Source organism: Sus scrofa, chromosome 15 (genome assembly GCF_054392235.1).
Source record: "Sus scrofa isolate SSC_HxYL_T2T_F1_AM1 chromosome 15, Sscrofa_HxYL_maternal_Yorkshire_Landrace_v2.0, whole genome shotgun sequence".
Taxonomy (NCBI): Eukaryota; Metazoa; Chordata; class Mammalia; order Artiodactyla; family Suidae; genus Sus; species Sus scrofa.
The window spans coordinates 30197709-30224893 of NC_139397.1; the positions used below are offsets into that span (position 1 = coordinate 30197709).

The 27185-nt window shown below is 42.9% G+C and overlaps 1 protein-coding gene and 1 pseudogene across 2 annotated transcripts in view; one reads left to right on the forward strand and one right to left on the reverse strand.

Moving 5' to 3' along the window:
- The window catches only part of LOC100625897 (lactase/phlorizin hydrolase), a 58056-nt gene that overhangs the window by 21576 nt on the left and 9295 nt on the right, over positions 1-27185 (forward strand). For both annotated transcript variants that reach the window (XM_021076419.2, XM_085001325.1), the window contains exons 7-11: positions 864-1509; positions 4564-6114; positions 6786-7054; positions 10647-10937; positions 25809-26007. In XM_021076419.2, coding sequence (XP_020932078.2) covers positions 864-1509; positions 4564-6114; positions 6786-7054; positions 10647-10937; positions 25809-26007 — 2956 coding nt within the window. The remainder of the gene's footprint in view (positions 1-863; positions 1510-4563; positions 6115-6785; positions 7055-10646; positions 10938-25808; positions 26008-27185) is intronic.
- LOC146395769 (small ribosomal subunit protein eS27 pseudogene) lies at positions 13294-13597 on the reverse strand (annotated as a pseudogene).

Sequence of the window (27185 nt, forward strand, 5' to 3'; positions counted from 1 at the left end):
TTAGTGACAGAGTCAAGATTGGTCTCTGGGCTTGCTTTACGCCAGACACCCTGCTTTTGCCCAGGTTCTCACGGTATTCCAAGGAAAGGTGTTGACTTTGGTGAGACCATGAGTTAAGTCTACACAAAGATCCTGGTTGTGATTTCTCCTTCTAGATTTCATTCAGTGGAATGGAGAAGAGGTGGGCTAGAAAGAATTGTCCCCTCCTTTGTGTGTTAACTGAAATGATCCCCTCCCCCTACGGCCAATCAGTTGTTGATTAGTCAGTAAATAGTTACTGAGGCAGAATAGCACTATGGGTGACAATACAGGCCTAAGGTCAGACTACCTGTGTTCTCTCCCCTCTGGATCTTGTGTTCTTCATCTGAATTGTGGTATCAGTAACTGTAGTTGCCACATAAGTGAGGCTCACGGGAAAGAGGTCAAAACAGCTGTTCTTGTTAATATGGTTGTAATGCTGCTGCTAGTGACCTGGGGATGGTGGTGGTGACTTGTCGACACTGTTGTGGATGTTGTTGACTTGTTCAGACTGTGGTCCAAGTTATTGATGTTGTTGATGTCAGCGCTGTCCATGTGGTCACCTTGTTTACATTGTTAGTAAGTATCAGTCTTAATTTCTTGGTGGTGGTGTTGACTTGTTGATGTTTTGCTGACATTGTTAACTTGTTGATGACCTGACGACATTATTGACACTGGTGTTGACATTAATGATGTTGACATTGTCAGCCTTACTGTTGTCATGAACTTGCCACCGTTTTTGACCTTGGTGTTAACCTGCCAACATTGCTGTTGTTGGCTCGTCGTGGGCTTGTGGGTGCTGCTGTTGTGACTAAGACCTGTATTTCCTTCTTTCTCCCTCAAAGGTGGCTCACTTGGTCCTCAAGGCTCACGCCAGGGCTTGGCACCACTACAACAGCCACCATCGCCCAAGGCAGCAGGGGCGTGTGGGCATTGTGCTGAACTCTGACTGGGCAGAACCCCTGTCCCCAGAGAGGCCCGAGGACCTGAGAGCATCTGAACGCTTCCTGCACTTCATGCTGGGCTGGTTTGCACACCCCATCTTTGTGGATGGAGACTACCCAGCCACCCTGAGGGCCCAGGTCCAACGGGTGAACCAGGGCTGCCCCAGTCCCGTGGCCCAGCTCCCTGAGTTCACCGAGGTGGAGAAGCAGCTCCTGAAAGGCTCTGCCGACTTTCTAGGCCTGTCCCATTACACTTCCCGCCTCATCAGCAAGGCCCACCAAGATACCTGCATCCCCAGCTATGATACCATCGGAGGCTTCTCCCAACACGTGGACCCCACGTGGCCCCAGACCGCGTCCCCTTGGATCCGTGTGGTGCCCTGGGGTGTAAGGAGGCTGTTGCGGTTTGTATCCTTGGAATACACAAGAGGAAAAGTTCCAATCTACCTGGCTGGAAATGGCATGCCCATAGGGGACGGTGAAGATCTCCTCCATGATTCTTCGAGAGTCACCTACTTCAACCAATATATCAATGAGGTGCTCAAGGGTAAGCATGTGGATATGCTGCTGATTGGAACATGGGTGATACTTCATCAAATCTTCAGAGTTTTGTTTTATGGGACTGACAGTCTCCCAAGGGAATGAGGCCAAAACGTAGAATTGGTAGTAATAGCGTGAGTGCTTCACATCAGCCTTCTAATTCACTCTCTCCCTCCAAGGCCTTGAGTCTTTGCTTTTATACTCCTGTTCCCTAGAACGCTCCCTTCTACGCTCTGCCCATCTGAGTCCTATCCATCCACCAGGCCTCATCATCTCTCAGTGCATTCAGTTAACAGATAACTATGGAGTGCTCACTGCATGCCAGACATTGTGGATGAAAACAGGGGTACAATATTAAACAAACGCCAACTTTTCCTAGAGGGGACTCACAGGCCACAGAGGGAGGGACTCAGACGGAAAAATGATGATGGCATTACAAGGTGGCTTGAGGACACTTAGGATGGGACTCCAGCCCATTAAATCTTCCTTCATTGCTCCAGCCACATTGATCTTCATGTCCTTTCACTGGGTATAAAATCTGCATTCCACGTCCTTCACTTTGATCCACTTAATCCGTTTCTACAGCCTCATTCTTACCTAACATACTGTTTTCTATGTCCTTTTATTCCAAGTAAAACAGAGTGGCAGATAGGTCTCATCTCTCATGGCCATCCTAATGAATTGATAGTAGCTAGTTGTCTGCCTAGAGGGCTACGTTGAGAAGATTTCAAGGGCTTGTCTAGAGTCAAAGAGGAAGAGTTGGTGAGTGTCACCTGCCGTGGCACTGCAGTGAGGAATGGAGGCCGACATCCTACTGCTGGTCAGGTCAGACATCCTCTCTTATACTTTGTGTGTGCTCTTCTCAGCATCAGGGAATCCCTTTCAGACACTCTCTCAAGTGATCCTTTGTGAGGAAGTAGTGGCAGATATTATCTTCACGGGACAACCGTGAAAACTGGTGCTCTGAGAGATTAAAAGATGTGCCCAAACATCCGGTGAGTCGACCCACAATCCTTTCTGTTTCTGGCTTAGCTCTCTGTTCTACCCACTAACCCTGTGAGACTTTTAATTGTGTTCCTAGAGCATACTGTAGCAGCCTGGGACAAAGTAAATGCTTCCTAAATTATTTATTGAGTGAATGAGCAATACTGCCTAAATCTTAGACTGTCATCTATATCATTGCTCTGATTGTTGGTTGGCTGGCTGGACCATTTTTCTCTAGCCCAGAAGTCCCAACTCAGGATGTTACTAAAGACACTCTCCATCTAGAAGCTCTAAGGGAGAATCCTTCCTTGCCTCTTCCAGCTTCTGGAGGCTCTGGGCCTTCCTTCGCAGGGCTTTTATCACTGTAATCTCTGCTTTCATCTTCACATGGCCTTCTCCCTTATGTCGTTTATACAGACACTTGTCATTGAAATAAGCGCACACCTGGTTAATCCAAGATGGCCTCATTTTGAGAATTCTCAACTTAGTGAATTACAGCTGCAAAACCTCTTTTTCCAAATAAGTTTACATTCTAGGGTTAACATGTGGACATATCTTTCGAGGGACCACCATTCAAGCTACTGTATCAGGGAATATATTTCTTTAGGCTTTATTTCTCCTTTTTAAATCAGCTACATCTACATAGGAGACCCTCCAAGACCCGCAAGTAGATCTGGCCCAGATGCTTACGATGTCCCTCTTTGCCCTAGGACCCAGTGCACTGTAGACTACCAAGGTGAAACCTTGTGACCACCCCTCCAAGAGCAGAGTCTCTGTTTCCCCCGTCCTGTTGAGTTTCTATGCTCAAGCCCTGCTGGCCTCCAATGCCAAATGCTCTTGAGGCTTCTCTTCCCAAGGTCAGACACCCAAGCTGGGGAACCTGATGTGGGGTTTGGAGCTACCACTCCTCTGGAAGAGCCTCTGCTATATAGTTATTTTCCAATTTATGGGTTGCTCACACAGCAGGTATGGGGTTTCTTACATCACAAAACTCCCTTGCGTGAGCACCATCTCACTGTGGCTTGTCTTTTGAGTGCAGGATATCTTTTTTGGTCGTTTACAGTCTATTTAGTCAATAGTTGTTATACATTTAGTTATAATTTTTGTGTTTTTTTTCCCTCCACCATGTTCAGGGATACGATAACCTTAGGCTTTATTTCTCCTTTTTAAATGGAATATGGGATTATTTTAGTCAATATTGCTAAACATAAAGAAGAAAAAAAAGCACACTTTTTTTAAAGATTTGATGATTCATGTATTCTGTTTTAAACCAAGAAGTCCTGATACTAGCAGGACTGAGATTTATGGCCATACATGTGGCCTAATGTTTTGGACAGGTTTTGTGCACTTTTCATTTGCTCATTATGAGGAGCAAAAAAAAGGTTAATATTTTGAAGATAACCCAAGTTACCTCCAAAACTTTGATGTCTAAAGGAAAACCTTTAAAAGCCCATGTGCAATTATGTAACCATTTCAGACCCCAACCAATCCTTCCTTCACCAGCCCCCTTTTTTTTGCCAGGCACAGTCATAATTCTTGACAAGCAATGTATGTGACCTCCCGGGAATCGCCTTTCCACGCTTCCCCCATTTGATTGTGGAATACCATTCAAGTGCTTCTATTTTTGTTTTTGTTTTCTTCAGAGGGTTTTTGTATTTCATTGATGGCTTCTTCATATTTTTATTTTTTGTTTTTTGTCTTTTTAGGGCCGCACCCACGGCATCTGGAGGTTCCCAGGCTAGGGGTTGAATCGGAGCTGTAGCCACCGGCCTACGCCAGAGCCACAGCAACGCAGGATCCGAGCCGCGTCTGCAACCTACACCACAGCTCATGACAACGCCAGATCCTTAACCCACTGAGCAAGACCAGTGATCGAACCTGCAACCTCATGGTTCCTAGTCGGATTCGTTCCCGCTGCACCATGACGGACACTCAACGGCTTCTTGAATCTGTATCTCCTCGGCCACAGTGCTAGCAAACCCCAAATTAATGTCTCTATTTTAAAAATATTAAAAATAAAAAAGCAACATCCGTAACAAAGACTTTACCACAACCCCAATTTTGTTTTTCTCCACAGCTGTCAAGGAGGACTCTGTGGATGTTCGATCTTACATTGCTCGTTCTCTCCTCGATGGCTTCGAAGGCCCCTCTGGGTACAGCCAGAGGTTTGGGCTGTATCACGTCAACTTCAACGACAGCAGCAGGTCAAGGACTCCCAGGAAATCTGCCTACTTTCTCACCAGCATGATTGAAAAGAACAGTCTCCTCAGCAAGGCAGTCAAAGAACAGCCACCATCCAGTAGAGCAGACATCCCCCAGAAAATCAGAGCCTTCGCTTTTCCATCCGAGGTGCCCTCCAAGGCTAAGGTAGTTTGGGAAAAGTTCTCCAACCAGCCCAAGTTTGAGAGGGATTTGTTCTACCATGGCACGTTCCGGGATGACTTTCTGTGGGGCGTGTCCTCATCGGCCTATCAGATTGAAGGAGCTTGGGATGCTGACGGCAAAGGCCCCAGCATCTGGGATAACTTTACCCACACCCCAGGGAGCAACGTGAAAGACAATGCCACTGGAGACGTAGCCTGCGACAGCTATAACCAACTGGATGCCGACCTGAATATGCTTCGAGCTTTGAAGGTGAAGGCCTATCGCTTCTCCATCTCCTGGTCTCGGGTTTTCCCAACCGGGAGAAACAGTTCCATCAACACACGTGGTGTCGATTATTACAACAGGCTGATCGACGGCTTGGTGGCAAGCAACATCTCTCCCATGGTGACACTCTTCCACTGGGACCTGCCCCAGGCCCTCCAGGATATTGGAGGCTGGGAGAATCCTGCCTTGACTGAGTTGTTTAACAGCTATGCAGACTTTTGTTTCCAGACCTTTGGTGACAGAGTCAAGTTCTGGATGACTTTTAACGAGCCCACGTATCAGGCGTGGTTGGGGTATGGCTCAGGGGATTTCCCCCCAAACGTGAAGGACCCAGGCTCGGGACCTTACAGGATTGGCCATGCAATCCTCAAAGCTCATGCCACGGTCTATCACACGTACGATGAGAAATACAGGCAAGAGCAGAAGGGGGTCATCTCTCTGAGCCTCAGTACACACTGGGCAGAGCCCCAGTCGCCGGGGGTGCCCAGGGACGTGGAGGCAGCTGACCGGATGCTACAGTTCTCACTGGGCTGGTTCGCCCACCCCATTTTCCGCAACGGAGACTATCCCGACGCCATGAAGTGGAAAGTGGGCAACAGGAGTGAGCTACAGCACTTAGCCACGTCCCGCCTGCCCAGCTTCACTGAGCAAGAGAAGGCCTACATCAGGGCCACGGCCGACGTCTTCTGCCTCAACACCTACTCCTCCAGAATCGTGCGGCATGCAACACCCAGGTTGAACCCGCCCTCCTACGAAGACGACCAGGAGCTGACGGAGGAGGAAGATCCTTCCTGGCCTTCGACAGCAGTGAACAGAGCTGCGTCTTGGGGGATGCGAAGACTGCTCAACTGGATCAAGGAAGAGTATGGCGACATCCCCATTTACATCACGGAAAACGGAGTGGGGCTGACAGATCCGGGAGTGGAAGATACCGATAGGATATTTTACCACAAAACCTATATCAATGAAGCTTTGAAAGGTACGTGAAGGTTCATGTCCCCCTTATAGAATCATCCAATATTCATATGCCATGGCCTGAAATGGTGGGGCAGAGGGGATTACAAACCACGGTCAGATCTCTGTTTTGTGCCCTAAATCCATGAGTTGTTCCCCGTCAGGGGTTACCTCTCCCTTTGAAGAAAGCGATGGCCACCTCCCCAAATGTACACACAGAGTCCCACAAGAGTATTTTCATGGGTCCATTCATTGATTATTGAGCAGCTACTATGTGACAAGTTCTGTTCTAGGTGCTGGGGAATCTAGCAGTGAACACTGCAAATAACTCTCTGCTGACACAGAGCTTATTTTCTGGTGGGTTCCATGTGCCCCAAAGCAATACTCTTCCCTGATTCACATTTCTGTGTTTGACTTCTCAACTGGGCTGAGACTCGTGAGTTTCAGACATGTCCCTTTACTCCAACGAAGAATTTGATTTGGGAAAGATCAGGCATTAATTCTTGCTGTGGGGGCATCCGTGCTGACACAAAGAAAGAGACTAGTTGATCTGTCTCTCGGGACCGACCTAACTTGTGTGTGCAAATTGAAGGTGCAGGGCTCCCTGAATCGAGGAGCCAGCCCTTGGCTGGGCTTCCAGGGGCCCCTGCCCTCCTGATATAAAGCTCTCCACTGCTCGCTCTGGAATGTTTCCAGCCTACAGGCTCGATGGTGTCGACCTTCGAGGCTATGCAGCATGGTCTCTGATGGACAACTTTGAGTGGCTGAACGGATACACAGTCAAGTTTGGACTGTACCATGTTGATTTCAACAATGTGAATAGACCTCGCACTGCAAGAGCCTCCGCCAGGTACTACACAGAGGTCATCACCAACAACGGCATGCCCCTGCCCGCGGAGGATGAGTTTCTGTATGGCCAGTTTCCCGAGGGCTTCATCTGGAGTGCGGCTACTGCTGCATATCAGGTGAGGAGGAGTTAAGGGCAATTCAACATCTCTTGCATACCTACTGTGTGTCAGGCCCTGGGCTTGGGGAGGGGTGGGCAGGCCCGAGTGGGGGATTTCCATAGACCTGTGGCAGGAAACGCAGGTGACTTGGTGGGAGTCTGGGAAGCCGCCTCCCAGTCAGCCTGGCTTCTCCACATCCCCAAATTCAGGGAGACCAGCACAGATACAAGGGCTGTGCTGAGATGGGTGTTAGCAGGCCAGATGGAGCAGGTGGGGCCCGGCAGAAACACTTAGGCAAAGACGTGTGGATATGAAGATTTTCAGCTTGGATCCCTTTATTTCTCACCTAGGCTCTTGCAAGCAGATAATTTGATCAAAGCGGTTATCGTGTGGGTGTGGGCTTTTCTGATGTCCTAATAACCTCATACTGTTGATCACTTTATTCATGCTAAATGAAGTTCATTAATGCAGAAAATATGAGAATTTCCTTTTTTTTTTTTCAGAAAAATAAAAGATATTAAAGTGAAGAGTGACTTGCCCAGGCAGTTAGGGGTGGGTCCTTGCTTTACCTATGCTGCCTCCATTTATTTTCTTTGATACAGGAGTGGGGAGTCTGTGTGCTCAGTGTGCAGGGGGCAGGGTCAGTGGTGTGAGCTGACAGGACTTTGGGTTGCTCAGCCTTTGGGTTTTTTTCTGGATGACCATAGCTGCTAAAAACTTTGCTGAGGAAGGTGAGGGTAGCTGCCCCCAGATGACCTCACTACCAAAGTATAGTGAATTCTTAGACCAATTTCTGCCATGTTAACTCAGCACACAAACACAGAAAGTATCCATGACTTCTTTGCAGAACAGATACTGACTCATGGACTTTGAAAAACGTATGGTTTCCCAAGGAGACAGGTTAGGGGGGTGGGGGGATGGGCTGGGGGTTTGGGATGGAAATGCTATAAAGTTGGGTTGTGATGATCACTGTACAACTATAAATGTAATACAGTTCATTGAGTAATTAAAAAAAAAAAAAAGAAACTATTCATGTATCCTGTTTCGTGGCCTGAAGAAAACCATAGCTCTTGGACCTCTCTGGGGCTGAGGCCAACGCTATACATGAAAGTTCACTTGAGGAAATGCCAAGATTTCAGAGACCAGATCCTGTTACTCTTCCTTTACGCAAACAGAATCCTGTTCCCAGGTGTTCTTCATCTTGGCCCAGCTGACATTTTTGCCCAATGTCAAGATGTTGTGGGGCTTTCCTGAGGACTCTTCGATGAGTCCTCATCCCTGAGCTCTGATGATGCTCTGATCCCAGAGCCTCATCCCTGGCTCTGCCCACTAGACGCCAGCAGACTCCTCCCCCAATTGTAACAACTGAAAATGTCCCCAGACATTGCCAAGTATCTTTTCAGGGACAAAATAGCTCATGGGTGAGAACCCCTGCCCCACATGTTTATAGCTAGACGTGTTCATTCTTGGACTGAGGTTAGAGATTTATTCTAGGGCACAGGCTACAGGCCTGGATCAGTTACTACTGTGATAGTTGACAAATGGTGATTTTCTATATTCTTTAGGTGGCATTCACCAGAAAGGTCAAGCTTTGTCTTTTCTCCCACTTATTTAAACACATATTGATCTATATCATCAGTATGGCCTCAAGAAGCCCTTTTTTCCCCAGTGGGTTATACTTTTGCTTTTGCTGTTGTTATGTATTTAGATGCTTAAATTGTCCCATATTTTGCTGGGTTGATTGTAGTTTAACTGGATCCTGGGTCATTTGGACATGACCCATTACTCTTTGATTACCTTCCTAATTCTTTGTGGTGCAACAAGATATTTTGGGCTCGTATCTTTTTGCCCCTTCTCTATAAGCAGACATTTCACAAATGAGACCTGGATCCTGATCTAGGCATTTAGGGACCAAGCTCTGGATGCTAAGTGTGCTCACTGTTACTGAGGTGTCATTACTTCTAGGTCTTCTCAGTGGACAGAGCTAGGTAACACATATATGTATGCACACATACATGTGCACTTACATGTATTTCCATGGCTACCCACATCTTACCTATGTTACGAACAATGAGTTCATTTTGATACATCCAAATCCAGTTCAACTCCACAGGGTTGATAGAAGCCTTCCCACTTTTCATGTTTGTTTCTCCTTTCTCCAGTGGTGAGAAATCTTGTTCCTCATGTCGTCAACATAGTCACTTATGTGCTCAGTCCCCTTTCATTAACTAGTCTCCCAACCAGCTAACCATTACCTCCATCCACATGGCTCACACAGGGTGCCTTCCTGCTGACCCTGGTCTCTGCCACTTTCACAAAAACTGCAGGCCAAGCCTGAATATGCTTTTTTTTTTTTTTTTTTTTTTTGGAGGAGGGTGGGGCTGTGGCTTACAGCAACAGCTTGATGTGTGAGATCTTTGCCCAAAACCAGGGATTGAACTTAGACCACAGTGGTGAAAGTGCCAAATCCTAAACACTAGGCCACTGGGAAACTCCCCTTGAATATGCAGTTTTGTTTAGAATGCCAGTATTCTATCTTACTTGCAGCCAGTCACATAGTATCACACCATATATGCAAAGATGTTTTAATGTAAATTATAGAAATTGGACCTGTCAAACTGCCTAAGCTCAATGGTAAGCATTTGCCCAGTGGCTTGTGGTCAGTCTCCCCATAGATTAGGTGGGAGGAGAAAAAGGAGGCACAAAAACAGTGACATGTGTCCTGACTAGAAACTCTGGGAGTTCCTGCTGTGGCGCAGCAGGTTAAGGATCCAGCACTGTCTCTGCAGGTGTTCAAGTCGCTGCTGAGGCACAGGTTTGATCCTTGGCCCAGCATAGTGAGTTAAAGATTTGGTGTTGCCAATAGCTATGGTATAGGTCACAGCTGTGGCTCGAATATAATACCTGGTCCTAGAACTTCCACATGCTGTGGGTACAGCCAAAAAAGAAACAAAAAGAAAAAAATCTGAGTTCCTGTTGTGGCTCAGCGATTAATGAACCTGACTGGTATCCATGAGGGTGCAGATTTGATCCCTGGCCTCACTCAATGAGTTAAGGATCCGGTGTTGCCATGAGCTATGGTGTAGGTCATAAATTTGGCTTGGATTCTGCATTCTTGTGGCTGTGGTGTAGGCCAGCAGCTACAGCTCTGATTGGACCCCTAGCCTGGGAACCTCCATATGCCATGGGTATGGCCCTAAAAAGACAAAAAAAAAAAAAAAAATTCTGCCTCCACACCTCACCTGGCATCACTGGGATTTTTATAGCCACAATTGGAGTTGATGCACATGGAATTGTTCATTAAGACTTTTAGTGTGTACCTACCATACACCTGACACTGCTGCATTGACTGCCAGGCTGTGAAGATGAGAGACACAATGCCTAGACCTCAGTCTTGTGAAAGCGAAGCCAGTCAGCAAGCCCATAATTGCAAAGAGCAACATGACAGTGCTGTGACATACAGAAAGTGTGTACAGGAAGCTGTAGGAGTTCAGAAATTGGGGGTGGCCAGTAAAGGTAATGCCCCCTTACTTCCTGAGCCAGAACTCACCTGCTGACCAGGGAGGGCTTGACTACATGACTTAATTAGAGCATGTCTTTTTGTCTTGAGATCGAAGGTGCATGGAGAGCAGATGGCAAAGGACTCAGTATTTGGGACACGTTTTCTCACACACCACTGAAGATTGAGAACAATGACATTGGAGATATGGCCTGTGACAGTTATCACAAGATTGCTGAGGATGTAGTCGCCCTGCAGAACCTGGGTGTGTCCCACTATCGACTTTCCATCTCTTGGACTCGCATCCTCCCTGATGGAACCACCAAGTACATCAATGAAGCAGGCCTGGACTACTATGTGCGGCTCATTGACGCCCTGCTGGCTGCCAACATCCAGCCCCAGGTGAGGTTGGGCCCTGACCAGGCCTTGGCCAAGGCCAAATGTGGGAGCCATCTGGGCTGGGGAGCACATTTATTGTGTAAACAAAGTGCTGTCATCAAATTTAATCTTTAAGTTGTCAGTAAAGATGTTCATCCTGTTGCTGACCCCCAACCATCCATTCCCTTCCTTGCAGGCAACCAGGTTTGCTGGGTTCTCCTGTCCTTTTGCATCTATAGACAGCAGATGTGTGTATATGAGTATGCACACGCCTCTTCCCCTCATTTTTCATAATGATGTGACACGTGCAGTTTGGTGCTTCCTTTTATTTAACAGTACTTTTTACAGATATTTCTATATGCATACATAATTTCCTCATACGTTTGGTTTTTTCAGTCATGTGGAATTCTCTTTGTACCTTCTCTAATTACTTCCCTGTTAATGGACACTCTTACACTGTTAAAATGAATAGTACAGTGAGTAACTGTATGTATACAATTCCGCTACGGTGGAAGTTTATCTGTAGGGTATGGTTCTAGGAGCACTATTGCCTGCCCCAAAATGCATGGGTTTATTCATTTGTTTAAAGTTTATTCTTTTTTTCCTTTTCTTCATTTTTTATTATTTTTCTTCCAGTTTTATTGAGATAAAATAAAGTACTGTGTAAGTTTAGGTAGTATAGCATAATGATTTGACTTATGTCAATAAGTTTAGTGAACATGTATCATCTCGTATAGTGTTAAAAAATAGAAAACATTATATACTGAGTTCTCATCTCAAGGAAAAATACTCTCTTAACAACTTTCATGTATAACCTAAAGTAGTGTTAGTTATATTTATCATGTTGTACATTACATCCTTAGTACTTAAAGTGCATGTGTTTTCTGGGGTTTTTAATGTTTATTTCCTGTTTTGGTTTTTTTTTATTTATTGGAATATAGTTGACTTACAATGTTGTATTTGTTTCAGGTATACAATAAAATGAATCAGTTACATATATATGCATATATATATAAATATATATATATATGCATATATATTCTTTTTCAGATTCTTTTTCCATATAGGCTATCAAAGAGTACTGAGTAGATTTCCCTGTGGTATGCAGTAGGTCCTTGTTACTTATTGATTTTGTATATAGTGATGTGTTATGCCAGTCCCAACTTCCCAATTTATTCCTCCCCCAGTGTTTCCCCTTTGGTAACCGTATGTTTGGTTTCACAATCTTTGAGTCTGTTTCTCTTTTTTGATTAAGTTCTTTTGTATCATTTTTATTAGATTCCACATATTAATGATCTCGTGATGTTTTCCTTTGTCTGACTTAACTTAGCATAATAATCTCTAGGTCTGTCCATGTTGCTGCAAATTACACAGTAGTGTTCTATTTTATGGTCGACTTATATTCCATTCTATATATGTGCCACATCTTCTTTATCCAATCCTCTATTGGATATTTAGGTTGATTCCATGTCTTGGCTATTGTAAATAGTGTTGCAGTGAACATTGGGGTGCATGTATCTTTTCAAATTATGGTTTTCTATGGAGTGATTGTAGATATTCTATGTTTAGTTTTGTTTTTTATGCTTCAAAGACACAAGTCTAGAGTTTTATTGAGGACAAGGTCATATGCAAATCGGAATGTTCCCTAGAAATGTCACCTGAGTAAAAAAAAGGACAAGTGGTCCTTGGATTTAAGAGGTCATTGATGATCCAAAGAAATGTTTCAGGGCAAAGGGATTAAAATTGAAAGTTGAATCACCATAGATTGTCACAAATTTAGCAGCATGTCACCAGGAGTTAAGTATGCAGGAAAACTAACAAGCATTTTAAAGTGGCAGAGAATTTAAATATTCTTTTGTAAGCTGAAGAGAGAGGCTCAAGAATTTAGTTTACTACATTAGAGATAGCCAAAGTGGTGGAGAAGCCAAGTATAGTTCACCTCTTTTTCTCTGCTAAGAAGCAAAAGAATTTCCTGAAGGGCTGGGTTCTGAGTGCCTTAGCTAACTCTTAGGACCGCATAAGTTTTTAAAAATGACATCTGTCCCCAATATATTAAATAACTATTGTCTTCTTTTGTTCTGCCAATATGTAGATCAACGTGAAGGTTCAGGTGTCCTCCAGAAGTTCATGGGTTCTTACCAGATCCTCTTTACCCTCTTTGCAATGTCGGCATCAATAGCTTTCCTCTTTCTAGGTAAGGAGTCCTTATATTCAGCACCATGGACTTTTGACTTGGAAACTGCCTTCATTCTATTTCACAAATTGCTCCAAATGACTCTAGAGTCCACTCTTCTGGATGCCCCTGAATACGTGAGGTAGGAACCTTCTAGGAGTAAAACAAGACAATAAACAGGGTGTATCCAAAATGTGTTTATTGGGATTGTTTCCCATTCATCTTGATTCAGGGTACTTTTAGCGCTGCTTCCGTCTGAAGGAACATCCTTCTGTAAGCCTTGCTTTTCCTCCTGTAGGCTGGCAGAGGACAGCAGAGCAGCCAACATACAAAACTACTGTTTGTGCATGGCTAAAGACGGTGGTGATTTTATAGCATCCTGGGCATTTCACATCCATGAAATAGGAATTGGGGCTCTGCACCAGGTACTTCTTGTGTTTCCTCTTCTCCTCTTCTGGAGAGGAATGAAGGAGATCCTTTGCGAGAGGCATGTTCTCGTAGGGACGTTGTCACCACCAGAAAGGGCTGTTTAGTTTTTTAGGAGTGGGATTGCTGGATTGATTGTATGGTAGTTCTATTTTTAGTTTTTTAAGGATCCTCCATACTGTTCTCCATAGTAGTTGTATCAGTTTATACATTCCCACTAACAGTATGGGAGAGTTCCCTCTTCCCCACACTCTAACATTTATTGTTTGTCGACTTTTTGATGATGGCCCTTCTGACTGCTGTGAGGTGTTACCTCATAGTTTTGATTTGCCTTTCTCTAATAATTAGTGATGTTGAGAATATTTTTATGTGCCTTTTGGTCATCTGTTTGTCTTTTTTAGAGATACATCTATTTAGATCTTCTGGCCATTTTTGATTAGGTTGAGGTTTTTTTTGATGTAAAGGTATATGAGATTTTTGTATATTTTGAGATAAATCCCTTGTCAGTTGCTTCTTTTGCAAATATTTTCTCCCATTCTGTGAGTTATCTTTTCAGGTTTTTTTTTTAAAGTTTTCTTCTTTTGTCTTTTGACCTTTTAGGGTCACACCTGCAGCATATGGAAGTTCCCAGGCTAGGGGTCCAATCGGAGCTATTGCTGCCAGCCTACAGCAGAGTCACAGCAACACCAGATTTGAGCCACATCTGCGACCTACACCACAGCTCACGGCAACACCAGATCCTTAACCCACTGAGCGAGGCCGGGGGATCAAACCCTCAACCTCATGGTTCCTAGTCAGATTCATTTCCGCTGCACCACAACAGGAACTTCTCAGGGTTTTTTTTTATGTTTTCTTTTGCTGTGCATAAGCCTTTAAGTAGGTCCCTTTTATTTATCTTTGTTTTTATTTTCACTACTCTGAGAGGTGGATCAAAAAAGATATTGCTGGCCTTCCCACTGTAGCATAATGGGTTAAAGATCCAATGTTGTCTCTGTGGTGGCAAATATTCAGTCCCCAGCCCAGCACAGTGTGTTAAGGATCAGGCATTACTATAGCATTGGAGTAGATTGCGGCTGCAGCTTGGTTTCAATTCCTGGCCAGGAAGCTCCGTATGTCATGGGTGTGGCCAAACACACACACACACACACACACACACACACGATATTGCTGAAATGTATGTCAAGGTGTGTTCTGCCTACATTTTCCTCTAAGAGTTTCATAGTATCTGGTGTTACATTAGGGTCTTTAATCCATTTTGAGTTTATTTTTCTGCATGATATAAGAAAATATTCTCATTTTATTTTTTACATGTACCTATCCAATTTTCCCAGCACCACTTATTGAAGATACTGTCTTAACTTCATTGCATATTCTTACCTCCTTTGTCAGAGATAGATTGACCATAGGTGCATGGGTTTATTTCTGGGCTCTCTATCCTGTTCCACTGATTTCTATTTTTGTGCCAGTACCTTACTCTTTTGGTATCTGCAGCTTTGTAATATAGTCTGAATTCAAGGAGCCTGATTACTCCAGCTCCATTTGTCTTTCTCAAGATTGCTTTGGGAGTTCCCATCACAGCACAGAAGAAATGAACCTAACCAGGAACCATGAGGCTGCGGGTTCAATCCCTGGCCTTGCTCAGTGGGTTAAGGATCCAGCGCTGCCATTAGCTGCAGTGTAAGTTACATATGAAGCTAGGATCCTGCATTGCTAGGCTGGCAGCAATAGCTCAGATTAGACCCTTAGCCTGGGAACCTCCACATGCTGCAGGTGTGGCCCTCAAAAAGATGGAAAAAAAAGAAAGATTGCTTTGGCTATTCAGAGATTTGGTGTTTCCATACAAATTTAAAATTTTTTTGTTCTAGTTCTGTGAAAAATGTCATTGGTAATTTGATAGGAATTACACTAAATCTGAAGACTGTCTTGGGTAAGTTGATTCTTCCAATCCAAGAGCATGGTACTTCTATTAGTTTGTGTCATCTTTGATTTCTTTCATCAGTGTCATATAGTTTTCAGAATTACAGGTCCTTTGCCTCTTTAGGTAGGTTTATTCCTAGGTATTTTATTCTTTTTGATGCAATGGTAAATGAGATTGTTTCCTTAGTTGCTCTTTCTAATCTTTCATTGTTAGTGTATAGGAATACAAGTGATTTCTTTGTATTAATTTGGTACTCTGCTACATTACTGAATTCATTGATGAACTCTCATAGTTTTCTGGTAGCATCTTTAGGATTTTCTATGTATAGTATCAGATTACCTGCCAACAATGACAGTTTTATTTCTTCTTTTCCAATTTGAATTACTTTTATTTCTTTTTCTTCTCTGATTGTCATGGCTAGAACTTAAAAAACTATGTTGAATAAAAGTGGTGAGAGTGGACATCCTTGTCTTAGCAAAAATGCTTTCAGTTTTTTACCTTTGAAAATGATGGTAGCTGTGAGTTTGTCACATATGGCCTTTATTATGTTGAATTAGTTTCCCCTCTATGCCCACTTTCTGGAGAGTTTTCTCAGAAATGGGTGTTGGATTTTGTCAAAAGCTTTTTCAGCATCTATTGAGAGGATCTTATGTTTTTTACTCTTCAGTTTGTTAATGTGGTATTATCACACTGATTGATTTATGTATATTTTAGAATCCTTACAACCTGGGATAAATCCCACTTGATCATGGTGTATGATCCTTTTAATGAATTGTTGGATTCAGTTTGCTAGTATTTTGTTGAGGATTTTTACATTTATGTTCATCAATGATATTGGCCTGTAGTTTTCTGGTTTTGGTGTCAGAGTGATGGTAGCCTCATAGAATGAGCTTAGGAATGATCCAACCTGTGCAATTTTTTTTTGGAATAGTTTCAGAAGGATAGGTGTTAAGTCTTCTCTAATTTTTTTTTTTTTTTTGTCTTTTTTAGGGCCACACCCATGGCATATGGAGGTTCCCAGACTAGGAGTCAAATCGGAGCTGTAGCTGCCAGCCTGCACCACAACTCACTGCAACACCAGATCCTTAACACACTGAGCAAGGCCAGGGATCGAGCCTGCATCTTCATGGATAGTCAGATTCATTTCAGCTGAGCCATGATGGGAACACCTCTTCTCTAAATTTTTAATAGAATTCATCTGTGAAGCCATCTGGTCCTGGATCCTTGTTTGTTGGAAGTTTTTAAATCACAGTTTCAATTTCAGTCCTTGTGATTGGTCCATTCACTTTTTCTATTTCTTCCTGATCTTGGAAGATTGTATCTTTCTTTTTTTTTTTTCCTTTAAAAATGTCATAATTTCTGGAACACATATACATATACCTATGCAAATAAATCGTAAAGAAGCCTTTGTGTTCTTATTTGACAATGCTTCCAGGTAATTTAACATATCAAATGCACTTAATTGTTGTAATGTCTCCCTTTTTATAAGGAGAGAGCACAAACCTTTTGCTTTGTTTCTGGAGCCCTCTGGAAAATCCCAAAGTTAGTTTGAGGTCAAAAAGATTTTGCTTAGAATTTAATTTGGGGAAGTTTATCAAAAATGTCAAAAGCTTTTAAAACATTTGGTCAAATAGGATCATAGGTCACTATGAAACAAAATATATTTATTTAACCATAGTGACAACTGAAGACTATGCAGGCAAATACAGAAAGTTAAGTCATTGTAAAACAAAACCTAAAACAAAAAAACAAAAAAACCCTTAGCTTTTTAATAGAAAAGATTCAATTTTCTTAAGTAATCAAAGACTAAGCGAAAAAGATACAGGTAATTATTTTGTCCAGATACAAAACTTTTGTTTTCTAGACAGATCACTTACTTACAAGGTAAATAAAAACTTCTGTTTATAATTTATTAAAAGCATACCAACAATCCAATAAAACTTGTTCTTTCAGCAGATGGAAGAAAATCGTGTTCTATATAAGTACACTATTGATATTCAAGCTTATTTTTAAAATCCTTATAACAAATTCATTTAATCTCATCCAGCTTGACCACATATAAAATTCCTTTCCTCAAATTTCTTTTTTACAAACACTCTGCAATTTTCTTTTTTGAATTTAGATTGTGTTCTATTTTTCTCTTTCTTTTTCTGAAATAACAAACTCATTTTAGGACAAAATTCCTTTCCTTTCCCTCCACAAAACATCTCCATTCCTCATGGTTTTTTTGTTTTTGTTTTTGTTTTTACTGAAAATACACTTCTCTCTTTGCATACAGGGATGTTGCCCCTATTATTTCTAGTAGTTTTAGTTACATGCATTAGAATTTTTAACCATTGGTAAGTTTAATTACTAGTGAAAGTAAAGAAACAGTTGTGACTGTCCCTTAAACTAGCATTCTGTGCTTTGGTAAATTTATAAACATGTTTTATAATCTCATTTTCAGAAACCTGTGCTTTCTCATAGAAAATTTTTCAGTGTGGCACAAAACATGCTTATTAATAGACCCAAATATCTTTAATTCTTTGATAAAGGGAAGCAAAACTGGATAAATCTGTGCTCAGTAATATTTCAGTATTTTGGTTCATTTGGAAATAATCTGGATATGTATCATTTAAATTAGCTTCAAGATTTTTAGCTTCTTGAAAAGATTTGGGGAAACTTTTAAAAGTTTTTTTTTTAATCCTACTTTCAGCCATTTAATTTTCTTGTTCTTAACAATTACATTAAAGTTACCCACGAAACTCCATGAGATATCAAAGTAAGCCATTATCTCAAGCTATTTTTCTTGCTGTCAATTTTTGTAAGACATAATTTGAGCTTATTTAACCTTTAGTAAGCCTAGGTAAAATAAAAATTTTATGTCTAAATTATGTTTAGCATCAATAACTCTAAAGATGTTTAATTAAATAAAAAACTTAAACTAGCTTTTATCTCAGATCATGTGAATCTGAAAAGCATTTGAGTTTTTATTATATTTTTAAGAATATTATGAATATATAATTCATATAAGTGCCTACTTTTCTTTAGGCCATTTAAATAGAACTCTTTTGTAAATTAATTTTGGCAATTTGGAGGTAGAAAAATATCATATATATACATATATAGAGAGAGTCATGAATATAAAAATGCAAGCAGAAGAGTTCTCATTGGTAATGAACCCAATTACTATCTATAAGGATGTGGGTTCGATCCCTGCCCTTGCTCAGTGGGTTGGGGATCTGGCATTGCCATGAGCTATGGTGTAGGTCACAGCCATGGCTCGGATCCCACATTGCTGTGGCTGTGGCATAGGCTGGCAGCTGTAGCTCTGATTTGACCCCTAGCCTGGGAACTTCCATATGCTGTGGGTACAGCCCTAAAAAGCATAAAAATAAATAAAATAAAAATGCAAACAGAGACCTTATAGCTTCCATTCTAAAATTTTACCATGAGATAGGTATTTGTGGAGAAGATGCCTAGTTTTGTTGTTGTTGTTGTTATTTTTGTTTGTGGTAGCCTTTCCTGAGAACAAAATTGTACTCACCCAAGTCCTCAAACTGGAGTCAGTCCAGGTTAAATCAGACCCACTCTAATCCTAGACCCACTTCAGTTCTTAAATCCAACCCAGTCCAATCCTAGACCATGGCTTTTAAGTCAGACCATTTCAACCTCAACCAGTAACTACCCAGTAGTTTTCAGTGTAGAATTTGGGGAGCGAGAAGCAGACAGCACCAGCAAACCTCAGAAATGAGAACTGCAGACTGATTTCAAACAGATGGAATCTGGGGGTCTGGGGACAAAACCAAAAGCTGGGGTTTCTAACCAAATAGGCAAAGCCACAAGACTGTAGTCTGACACAAGAAAGGGAATACTTGTCCTTAAGGGATAGGCTGCCATGAATTATTTTGGGGTAAGGGTCTGATAAGTATCTTAAGCCCATAACTGGCTCCCTACACCCCTGTCATCCTCACCCACCATTTTCTTTTGTATTTCACTGCAGATGGTTTTTAAGGTCATGTCTTGAACCATTTCAGGGAGCTACTCAGTGTTCCTGGGTCTCTCACTTGTTTACCATAGGTATATGTGTTATTAAACTTCTGTTCATTTTTTTCCCCTGTTAATCTGCCATTCTTATTACAGGGTTGTCTCAGTTGAGAACCTAAATCCAATGATTTAAAACAATGATTTCTGAGTCCTCCAGTCAGTTTATCTGGGCCTGGCTCTGCTGATCTTGGCTGAGTCATCTGCATTCGGCTTGGTCTGACTTGGTCTCAACCTTGGGCAGTGGAAGCCAATGGAAACAACCTGTGTCTGGTCTCAGCAAGGCTCAGGTTCTTTATTCCTCCATGAAGAAGTAATTCAGTGAGAGACAAAGTGATAGGCAAGAAACAGATTTGTTAGGATAGGATACTTGTAAGAGAGGAAAGCAGGAAGGCAAGGAAGCTCTGGAAGATTGTATCTTTCTAAGAATTTGTCCATTTCTTCTAGGTTGTCTGCTTTATTGGCCTATAGTTGCTTATAGTGGTCTCTTATGATCCCTTGTATTTCTGTGATGTCTGGTGTAACTTCTCCGTTTTCATTTCTAATTTTATTGTTTTGGGTCCTCTGTCTTTTTTTTCTTGATGAGTCTAGATAAAGGTTTCTCAATTTTGTTGATCTTTTCAAGAACCAGCTTTTAGTTTCATTGATATTTTCTATTGTTTTCTTCATTTCTATTTCATTTATTTCTGCTCTGATCTTTATGATTTCTTTCCTTCTGCTAACTTTGGATTTTGTTTGTTCTTCTTTCTCTAGTTGCTTTAGGTATAAAATAGGTTGTTTGAGATTTTTCTTGTTTCCTGAAGTGAGCTCATATTGCTATAAACTTCCCTCTTAGAATTGCTTTTGCTGCACCCCATAGGTTTTTGAATTGTTGTGTTCTGTTGTCATTTGCTTCTAGGTATCTTTTTTTATTTCCTCTTTGATTTCTTCAGGTGATCCATTGGTTGTTTAGTAGCATGTTGTTTAGTCTCCACATGTTGGTGTTTTTTTGCAGGTTTATTCTTGTTGTTGATTCCCAGTCATATAGTATTGTGGTTGGAAAAGACGCTTGATATGATTTCAATTTTTTTTTAATTTTCTGAGGCTTTATTTGTGGCCCAGAATGTGATCTATCCTAGAGAATGTTCCATATGTGCTTGAGAAGAATGTGTATTCTGATCTTTTTGGATGGAACATTTTATAAATATCTATTAAGTCCATCTGGTCTAATGCGTCATTTAAGGCCTGTGTTTTCTTTTGATTTTGCATCTGGATGATCTGTCCATTGCTGTAACTGGGGTGTTAAAGCCCCCCACTATTATTGTGTTATTGTCAATTTCTCTTTTTAAAGCTGTTAGCAGTAGTCTTATATATTGAGGTGCTCCTATGTTGGGAGCATATATAGTTACAATTATTGTATCTTCTTGGATTGATCCCTTCATCATTATGTAATGACCTTCTTTGGCTCATATTTTTTATTTTAAAATTTATTTTGTCTGACATGAGTATTGCTACTCTGGCTTTCTTTTGATTTCCATTTGCATGGAATATTTTCTTCCATCATCACACTTTCAGTTGTTATGTGTCCTTAGATCTGAAGTGGGTCTCTTGTAGATGGCATATACATGGGTCTTGTTTTTGTATCCATTTAGCCAGTCTATGTCTTTTGTTTGGAGTCTTTAGTACATTTACATCTAAGATAATTATTGATATATAAATTCATATTGCCATTTTGTTCATTGTTTTGGATTTGTTTTTGTTGGTCTTTTTTTCTTCCCATCTTCTCTTGTTCTCTTCTCTTGTGGTTTGATAACTGTCTTTAGAGTTGTGTATGGATTGCTTTTTCTTATTTCTGTGTGTATCTATTGCTGGTTTGGGGTTTGCAGTTACCATGAGGTTTTGATATAGGAGTCTATATATACACAAGATTGTTTTAAGTTGCTGACCTTTTAATTGCAAATGCATCTCCAGTGTCATGCCTTTGTACCCACCTCTTCTCACAGTTGCTGGTTTTGATATCATATTTGTATGTGGATGATCTCGTACCTTTACTATATGTTTGCTTTTACTGGTGAGCCTTCTCATTTGTAATTTTCTTGCTTCTGGTAGTGGCCTTTTCTTTTCTATCTGGAGAAGTTCCCTTACTATTTGTTGTAAAGCTGTTTTAGTGGTGCTGAATTCTCTTAACTTTTGCTTGTCTGTAAAGCTTTTGATTTCTCCTTCAAATCTGAGAGTCTTGCTGGGTAGGGCATTCTTGGTTGTAGGGTTTTTTTCCTTTCATCACTTTTAAGTATATCATGCCACTCCATTCTGGCTTTCAGAGCTTTTGCTGAAAATTCAGCTGACAGCCTTATTGGGGTTCCTTTGTATGTTATTTGTTGCTTTTCCCTGTTTTCAATATTTTCTCTTTGTCTTAATTTTGGTAAACTTGATTAGTATGTGTCTCAGGATGTTCCTCCTTGAGTTTAATTTATATGGTATTTGTTGTGCTTCCTGGAGTTAAGTGATTGATTCCTTTCCCACGTTAGGCAAGTTTTTGGCTATTATCTCTTCAAATAGTTTATCTGGCCCTTTCTCTCTGTCTTCACCTTCTGGCATCCCTATAATGTGAATGTTGATGCATTTAAGGGTGTCCCAGAGTTCTCTTAGACACTCCTCATTTCTTTTCATATTTTTTTCTTTATTCTTTTCCACATCAGTGATTTCCACCAGTCTGTCTTCCACCTCACTTATTTGTTCTGTCTCCTATAAACTGCTATTGGTTCCTCTAGTGAATTTTTTATTTTGGTTATTGTATTTTGGATCTCTGCTTGTTTAATCTTTAAATGTTCTCTTTTTCTGTTCAGTGTTTCTTCTCATTCATCAATCCTTGCCTCCAATTTTTTCCAAGACCTTGGATCATCTTTACTATCATTATTCTAATATCTTTTTCATGGAGGCTGCTAATCTTCACTTCATTTAGCTATTTTTCTGGGATTTTGTCTAGCTCCTTCATCTGGCTTATATTTCTCTGCCTTTTCATTTTCTGTAGCTTTTCAATCTAGTCTCTTTTTTGCAGGCTAGAGGGTTGTAACCTCTCTTGCTTTTGGTGTCTGTCCCCTCATGGGGGCAATTGATACAGGGGCTTGTTACAGACTTCCTCATGGGAGGGCTTAGTGCCTGCCCACTGAGTCTTGTCAGTAGGTGGAGCTGAATCCTGTCCCTCTGGTGGGTGGGGCTTTGACTCTGGGTGTGATTAAAGGCAACTGTGTGCCTAAAAGGACTCTGTTTGATGAAGGGCGAGGCTGGGTTCCCACCCTGTTTGTTGTTTGGCCTGGGGCTTCTCAGCCCTAATGGGAGGTGACAGATTTTTCCAAAATGGTAGGCTCCAGGGGAAGTCATGTCAGTGAATATTCCCCGGACCTCTACCTCCAATGTCCTGCCCCCACAATGAGCCACAGCTGCCCCTTGCTTTCCCAGGATACCATTCAAGACCCTCAAGTAGGTCCAACCCAGATTCTCAGGGAGTCTCTGCTTCACTCTGGGATCCAGGGCACATGGAATCTTGTGTGTACCCTCAAAGAGTGGAGTCTGTTTCCCCAAGCCCTGTGGAGCTCCTGACCACATGCCCCACTGGCCTTCAAAGCCAAATGCTTTGGGGATCCTCCTCCCAATGCTAGACCCCTGGGCTGGGGAACCTGATGTGGCATTCAGAGCTCTCACTCCTGTGGGAGAGCCTCTGTGATATAATTATTTACCGGTCCGTGGTCACCCACCTGGTAAGTATGGGATTGCTTGTATCATGAAAGCACCCCTCCTACCATCTCAATGTGGCTTTTTCTTTGTCTTTGGGTGTAGGATATCTTTTCAGGTAGTTTCCAATCTATTTTATTGATGGTTGTTCAGTGATTAGTTGTAATTTTGGTGTTTTAGTGAGAGAAGGTGAGCTTAAGCCCTTCTACTCTGCCATCTTGTCCCAGTCTCCTCTGAGAGCTGTTTTTAGTTTGGATGCCTGCCAACTCTTTGCTCAGCATATGCTGTACTTTATCCATTGATAGGAGGTAATGGTTGACACCAGAGGGCAGTGGCTGGTGCCTAGTTACAGGCCCCTCTTGTAGCAGTAGTGGGGGTAGGCTGCATGCACACTCTCAGGGATGTGGGGGCAGAAGTCTGGGCCCAGATGGGAAACCCTTGGTAGCAGCAACAGGCAATGCTTGCTCCTGGAAGGTGGGAGGAGGGATCAGTGCCTGGTTTAGGGTTCTGGGGTGTTGGCAGTGGTGGGTTGTGGGCGCTCCTGGGAAGGTAGGGGCAGTGACCACACCCACTCCTGAGACCCTCAGTGGAGGCAGTGGTGTCTGCCCACCTCTGGAGTCTGAGATGTCAGCAGTAGCTAGCACAACCCCTGGAGCTAATGCAAGTGGTGCCCTGTGGCCTGAGAGCCCCCACGTGGAAAAAGAAGCACCTCTGGTGGTCCTGCCCCTCCCCTTTCATGCTCCCCAACAATGGCACCCTGCATCTCTGGAGGCCTAGGCTTCTTCCTGCATTACCTCAGTTATGGCACACCACACCCTAGACCCCTCAGGTTGTCTCCATGCAGTCAACCTAGTCCTCTCCCCTAGTCTGACTTTGAAGCCTGAGCCTTAGCCCAGCACCCCTCACCTTAGCAGACAACATCTCAGGATGGCGTGCACTGGGCAGTGGCACTAACCAACCACCTATGCAGGGCTTCTTCCTGTTTTCCCTACACAAAATGGTTGCTACAATCGCCTCAAGGCTCCAAAGCTTCCTCTCTGTCCTGGCTGGTCTGTCAGTGAGAGGCCTTCCTGGTGTGCAGAAACCTTTCCTCTTTCACAGCTCCCTCCCAGGGGGGGTGGCCTGGTCCTGATTGCTTTCTCTCTCTCTCTCTCTTCTTTTTCTTTGACCTTTTGTCCTACCCAGTTACATGGAGATTTACTTGCCTTTTTGGAAGTCTGTGATCTTCTACCAGCATTCAGTAGATGTTCTATGAAAATTGTTCCACATGTAGATGTATTTTTGATGTACTGGATGGAAAAGGTGTGCTCTGTGTCCTACACCACTGCCAGCTTGCCCCCTCCTCCCAAAAGTGTATGGTTTTTAAGCTTTGAGTTACTACAAATAATAATACAGAAGCTCACTTGTGGGCTTAATTTACTGTCCCCAAAACAATCAAATTTTATTTGAGATTCTAACACTTTTCCTTTTCCCCTGGGCAACTTTATAATAGAGGGCTGCAGGGCACAAATTCTGTGAAACCCTGTTTGCTCTGCTGTGGTTGGAGATTATTTCACTGTAGTGAGAGCATAATCCTTTCATTACATCCACCACTTCCCACCCCCAATGAAAATATTTTTTCAAATAAAAGTCCTATTTGGACTTCTCACACTGATAACACTGCAGGAGAAAACCAGCCATGAAGGTTTTATTAAGGGGAACATGCGTACTGACTGTGATGGAGAGGAGGTGGCTGGGGGCTGCTTGCAGGACCCCAGGATCTCAGTGGACAGCAAGATCCATGACACACAAAAATCCAGAACAACAGCAGAAAGAACACAACATAGGGCTAAATGTTTGTAGCTCTCGAGGGCATAGAGACCCTCCAAAAAAAGGGAAAGTGATGTGGCCAAAAAAATCTTCAAGGAGGTGTGGGTCTAGAAGAAATAGGAGACTGTGGATGGGCGAGTGGGAGGGGAAGGGCATTTCAGGCAAAGGGAGAGACTGGGTCTGAGCTGCCGATGGTGGGAAGCCCAGTGTAGACTGAAGACAGTGGAGACCCCAGTGTGGCCAAGATGGGCTGTGTCAGGAGCATCCAGGGGAAGACCAGGGGAGAGGAGAGGCCACCACATGGACATGGCCAGAGGGGCCCCTCTCCAGCAAAGTGTTCCCAGCTCCACAGGAAGAACCTCCAGACACACTGGATGTCCTCAGAGAGGCCCTTTTGCTAGCAAAGTGCCTCCATCCTCCTGAAACCCTCAGAGCCTCAGACTCTCAGTACAGTCTATCCAGGAGGTTCTGAGGCTTAGCATTTCTGACCCCTGACTACCAGCATAGCTAATGCTTCCTGAAGGGCTGACAGGATGTCCCCACTCTCCACGTCCTCTGCCATGTGATTTCGGCCTCACAATGTTTCTGTCACATGGAAGTCTTCGTGCCTGAGCCCAGGGTCACGCAGGTGGGAGACGGCAGAGCTAGGACCCAAACCCAGGCTTCTCTGATCCACATGTATGAATTTACCATGCTTCAACACTGCTGCCCTCCCCATCCTGCCAAAGGAACTGTGAGGCTCTTTTGTCTTGGCATTCGTCCTCAGCGTAAGCAGTAGCAGTATGCTGGCACATACAGCATCACTGATGGAAATGCCGATTGTGCTTTTTCACAGGTGACCATTTACCACTGGGACCTGCCCCAGGCACTTCAGGATGTTGGAGGCTGGGAGAATGAGACCATTGTGCAGCGGTTTAAGGAGTATGCAGATGTGCTTTTCCAGAGGCTAGGGGACAAGGTGAAGTTTTGGATCACACTGAATGAGCCCTTTGTTGTGGCTCAGCAAGGCTACGGTTCTGGAACATTTGCTCCAGGTAAAGGTCCCAAAGCCTACATGTCAGCAATTTGGAGTCTGGTGTTTTTAGCACCAACAAGATATGAAATCCAGGTTGCCCTGGAGGAGGAGGAGGCCATAAAAACCTCAAAGCAGTGCTTCAGAATCCCTGCCTCCCACTTAGGAGGTGGCAGAGGTTTCCTCTTCTGATACCAGTTTTGCTGAACATGAACTTCCCATATCAAGACCTCCAGATGGTTTCATTTTCTTTTTGTCTCTATGCTTCTGCTGCCTCAGATGGGAAGTTCCCTGATACCAAGGATGCAGGCTAATCAATACAGGAAGGGACAGTTCATCAGACTGTACAGTTCCCAGTATTTGATTGGGTGACCTGGGCTTAACCTGACTGGAACCACTGTGAGGTTGCCATCCCTCTTAGTGTGAACATTCAAAAGTTCTGCTACAGACATACTGGTCTCCTTAATTACGGAGAGTTGTCCTGGGCCCTGCTGGGCAACGTGTAAATACGGTATATGCAACGTATTCCTTTTCTAAGACTAAAAACCTTTTAATTCCAAAATACATCAGACCCTAAGCATTTTGAATAAAGGCCTGTGGACCTGTACTCCTCCCCTGAGAACCCTTGAATTTTCCTTTTCTCTGGTTCTGAGCCTTAGAGAATAAATTTGTATTGATGTACGTGATCCCTTGGGATTATGAGTAAACGCTGTAAAGAGCCATGGGGAGATCTGTTCTGACTCGTTACCAGACGTATCTCCCGCTGGTCCTTGATTGGCGCTTTGGTATTCTGTTCCTTCAGCAAATGAGAGGCAGCCTCTCTCACAACATTTGGTCTCAAGGAATCTCTGTGTCAGCTGCTTGCATCAGCTGTACTCTCTGATACTTACCTTCACTGTGGGTGCCCGAGAAGTGCCAGCATGTCACCTTCTGAGGCCCACACTCTTCTGGGTACTTTGCCTGGGACAGATGAGCCGCTCTTTGGGTGAGGGGTACAGAAACCAACATCTATCAAGTGCCTTGTCTTTGCCAGACACTGTAAGGCTGGGCGATTTGCACACATGACTTCATTTTTGTCTCACAAGAGCTCTTTTAATTGCTGAAAGTCTGGCTTATTCACCCAAAGTTACACAGCCAGCTAGTCAGAAGTGGAGTTGGGATTAGGATTCCAGTCTTCCTTAAGCCCAAATCTACAGTCCT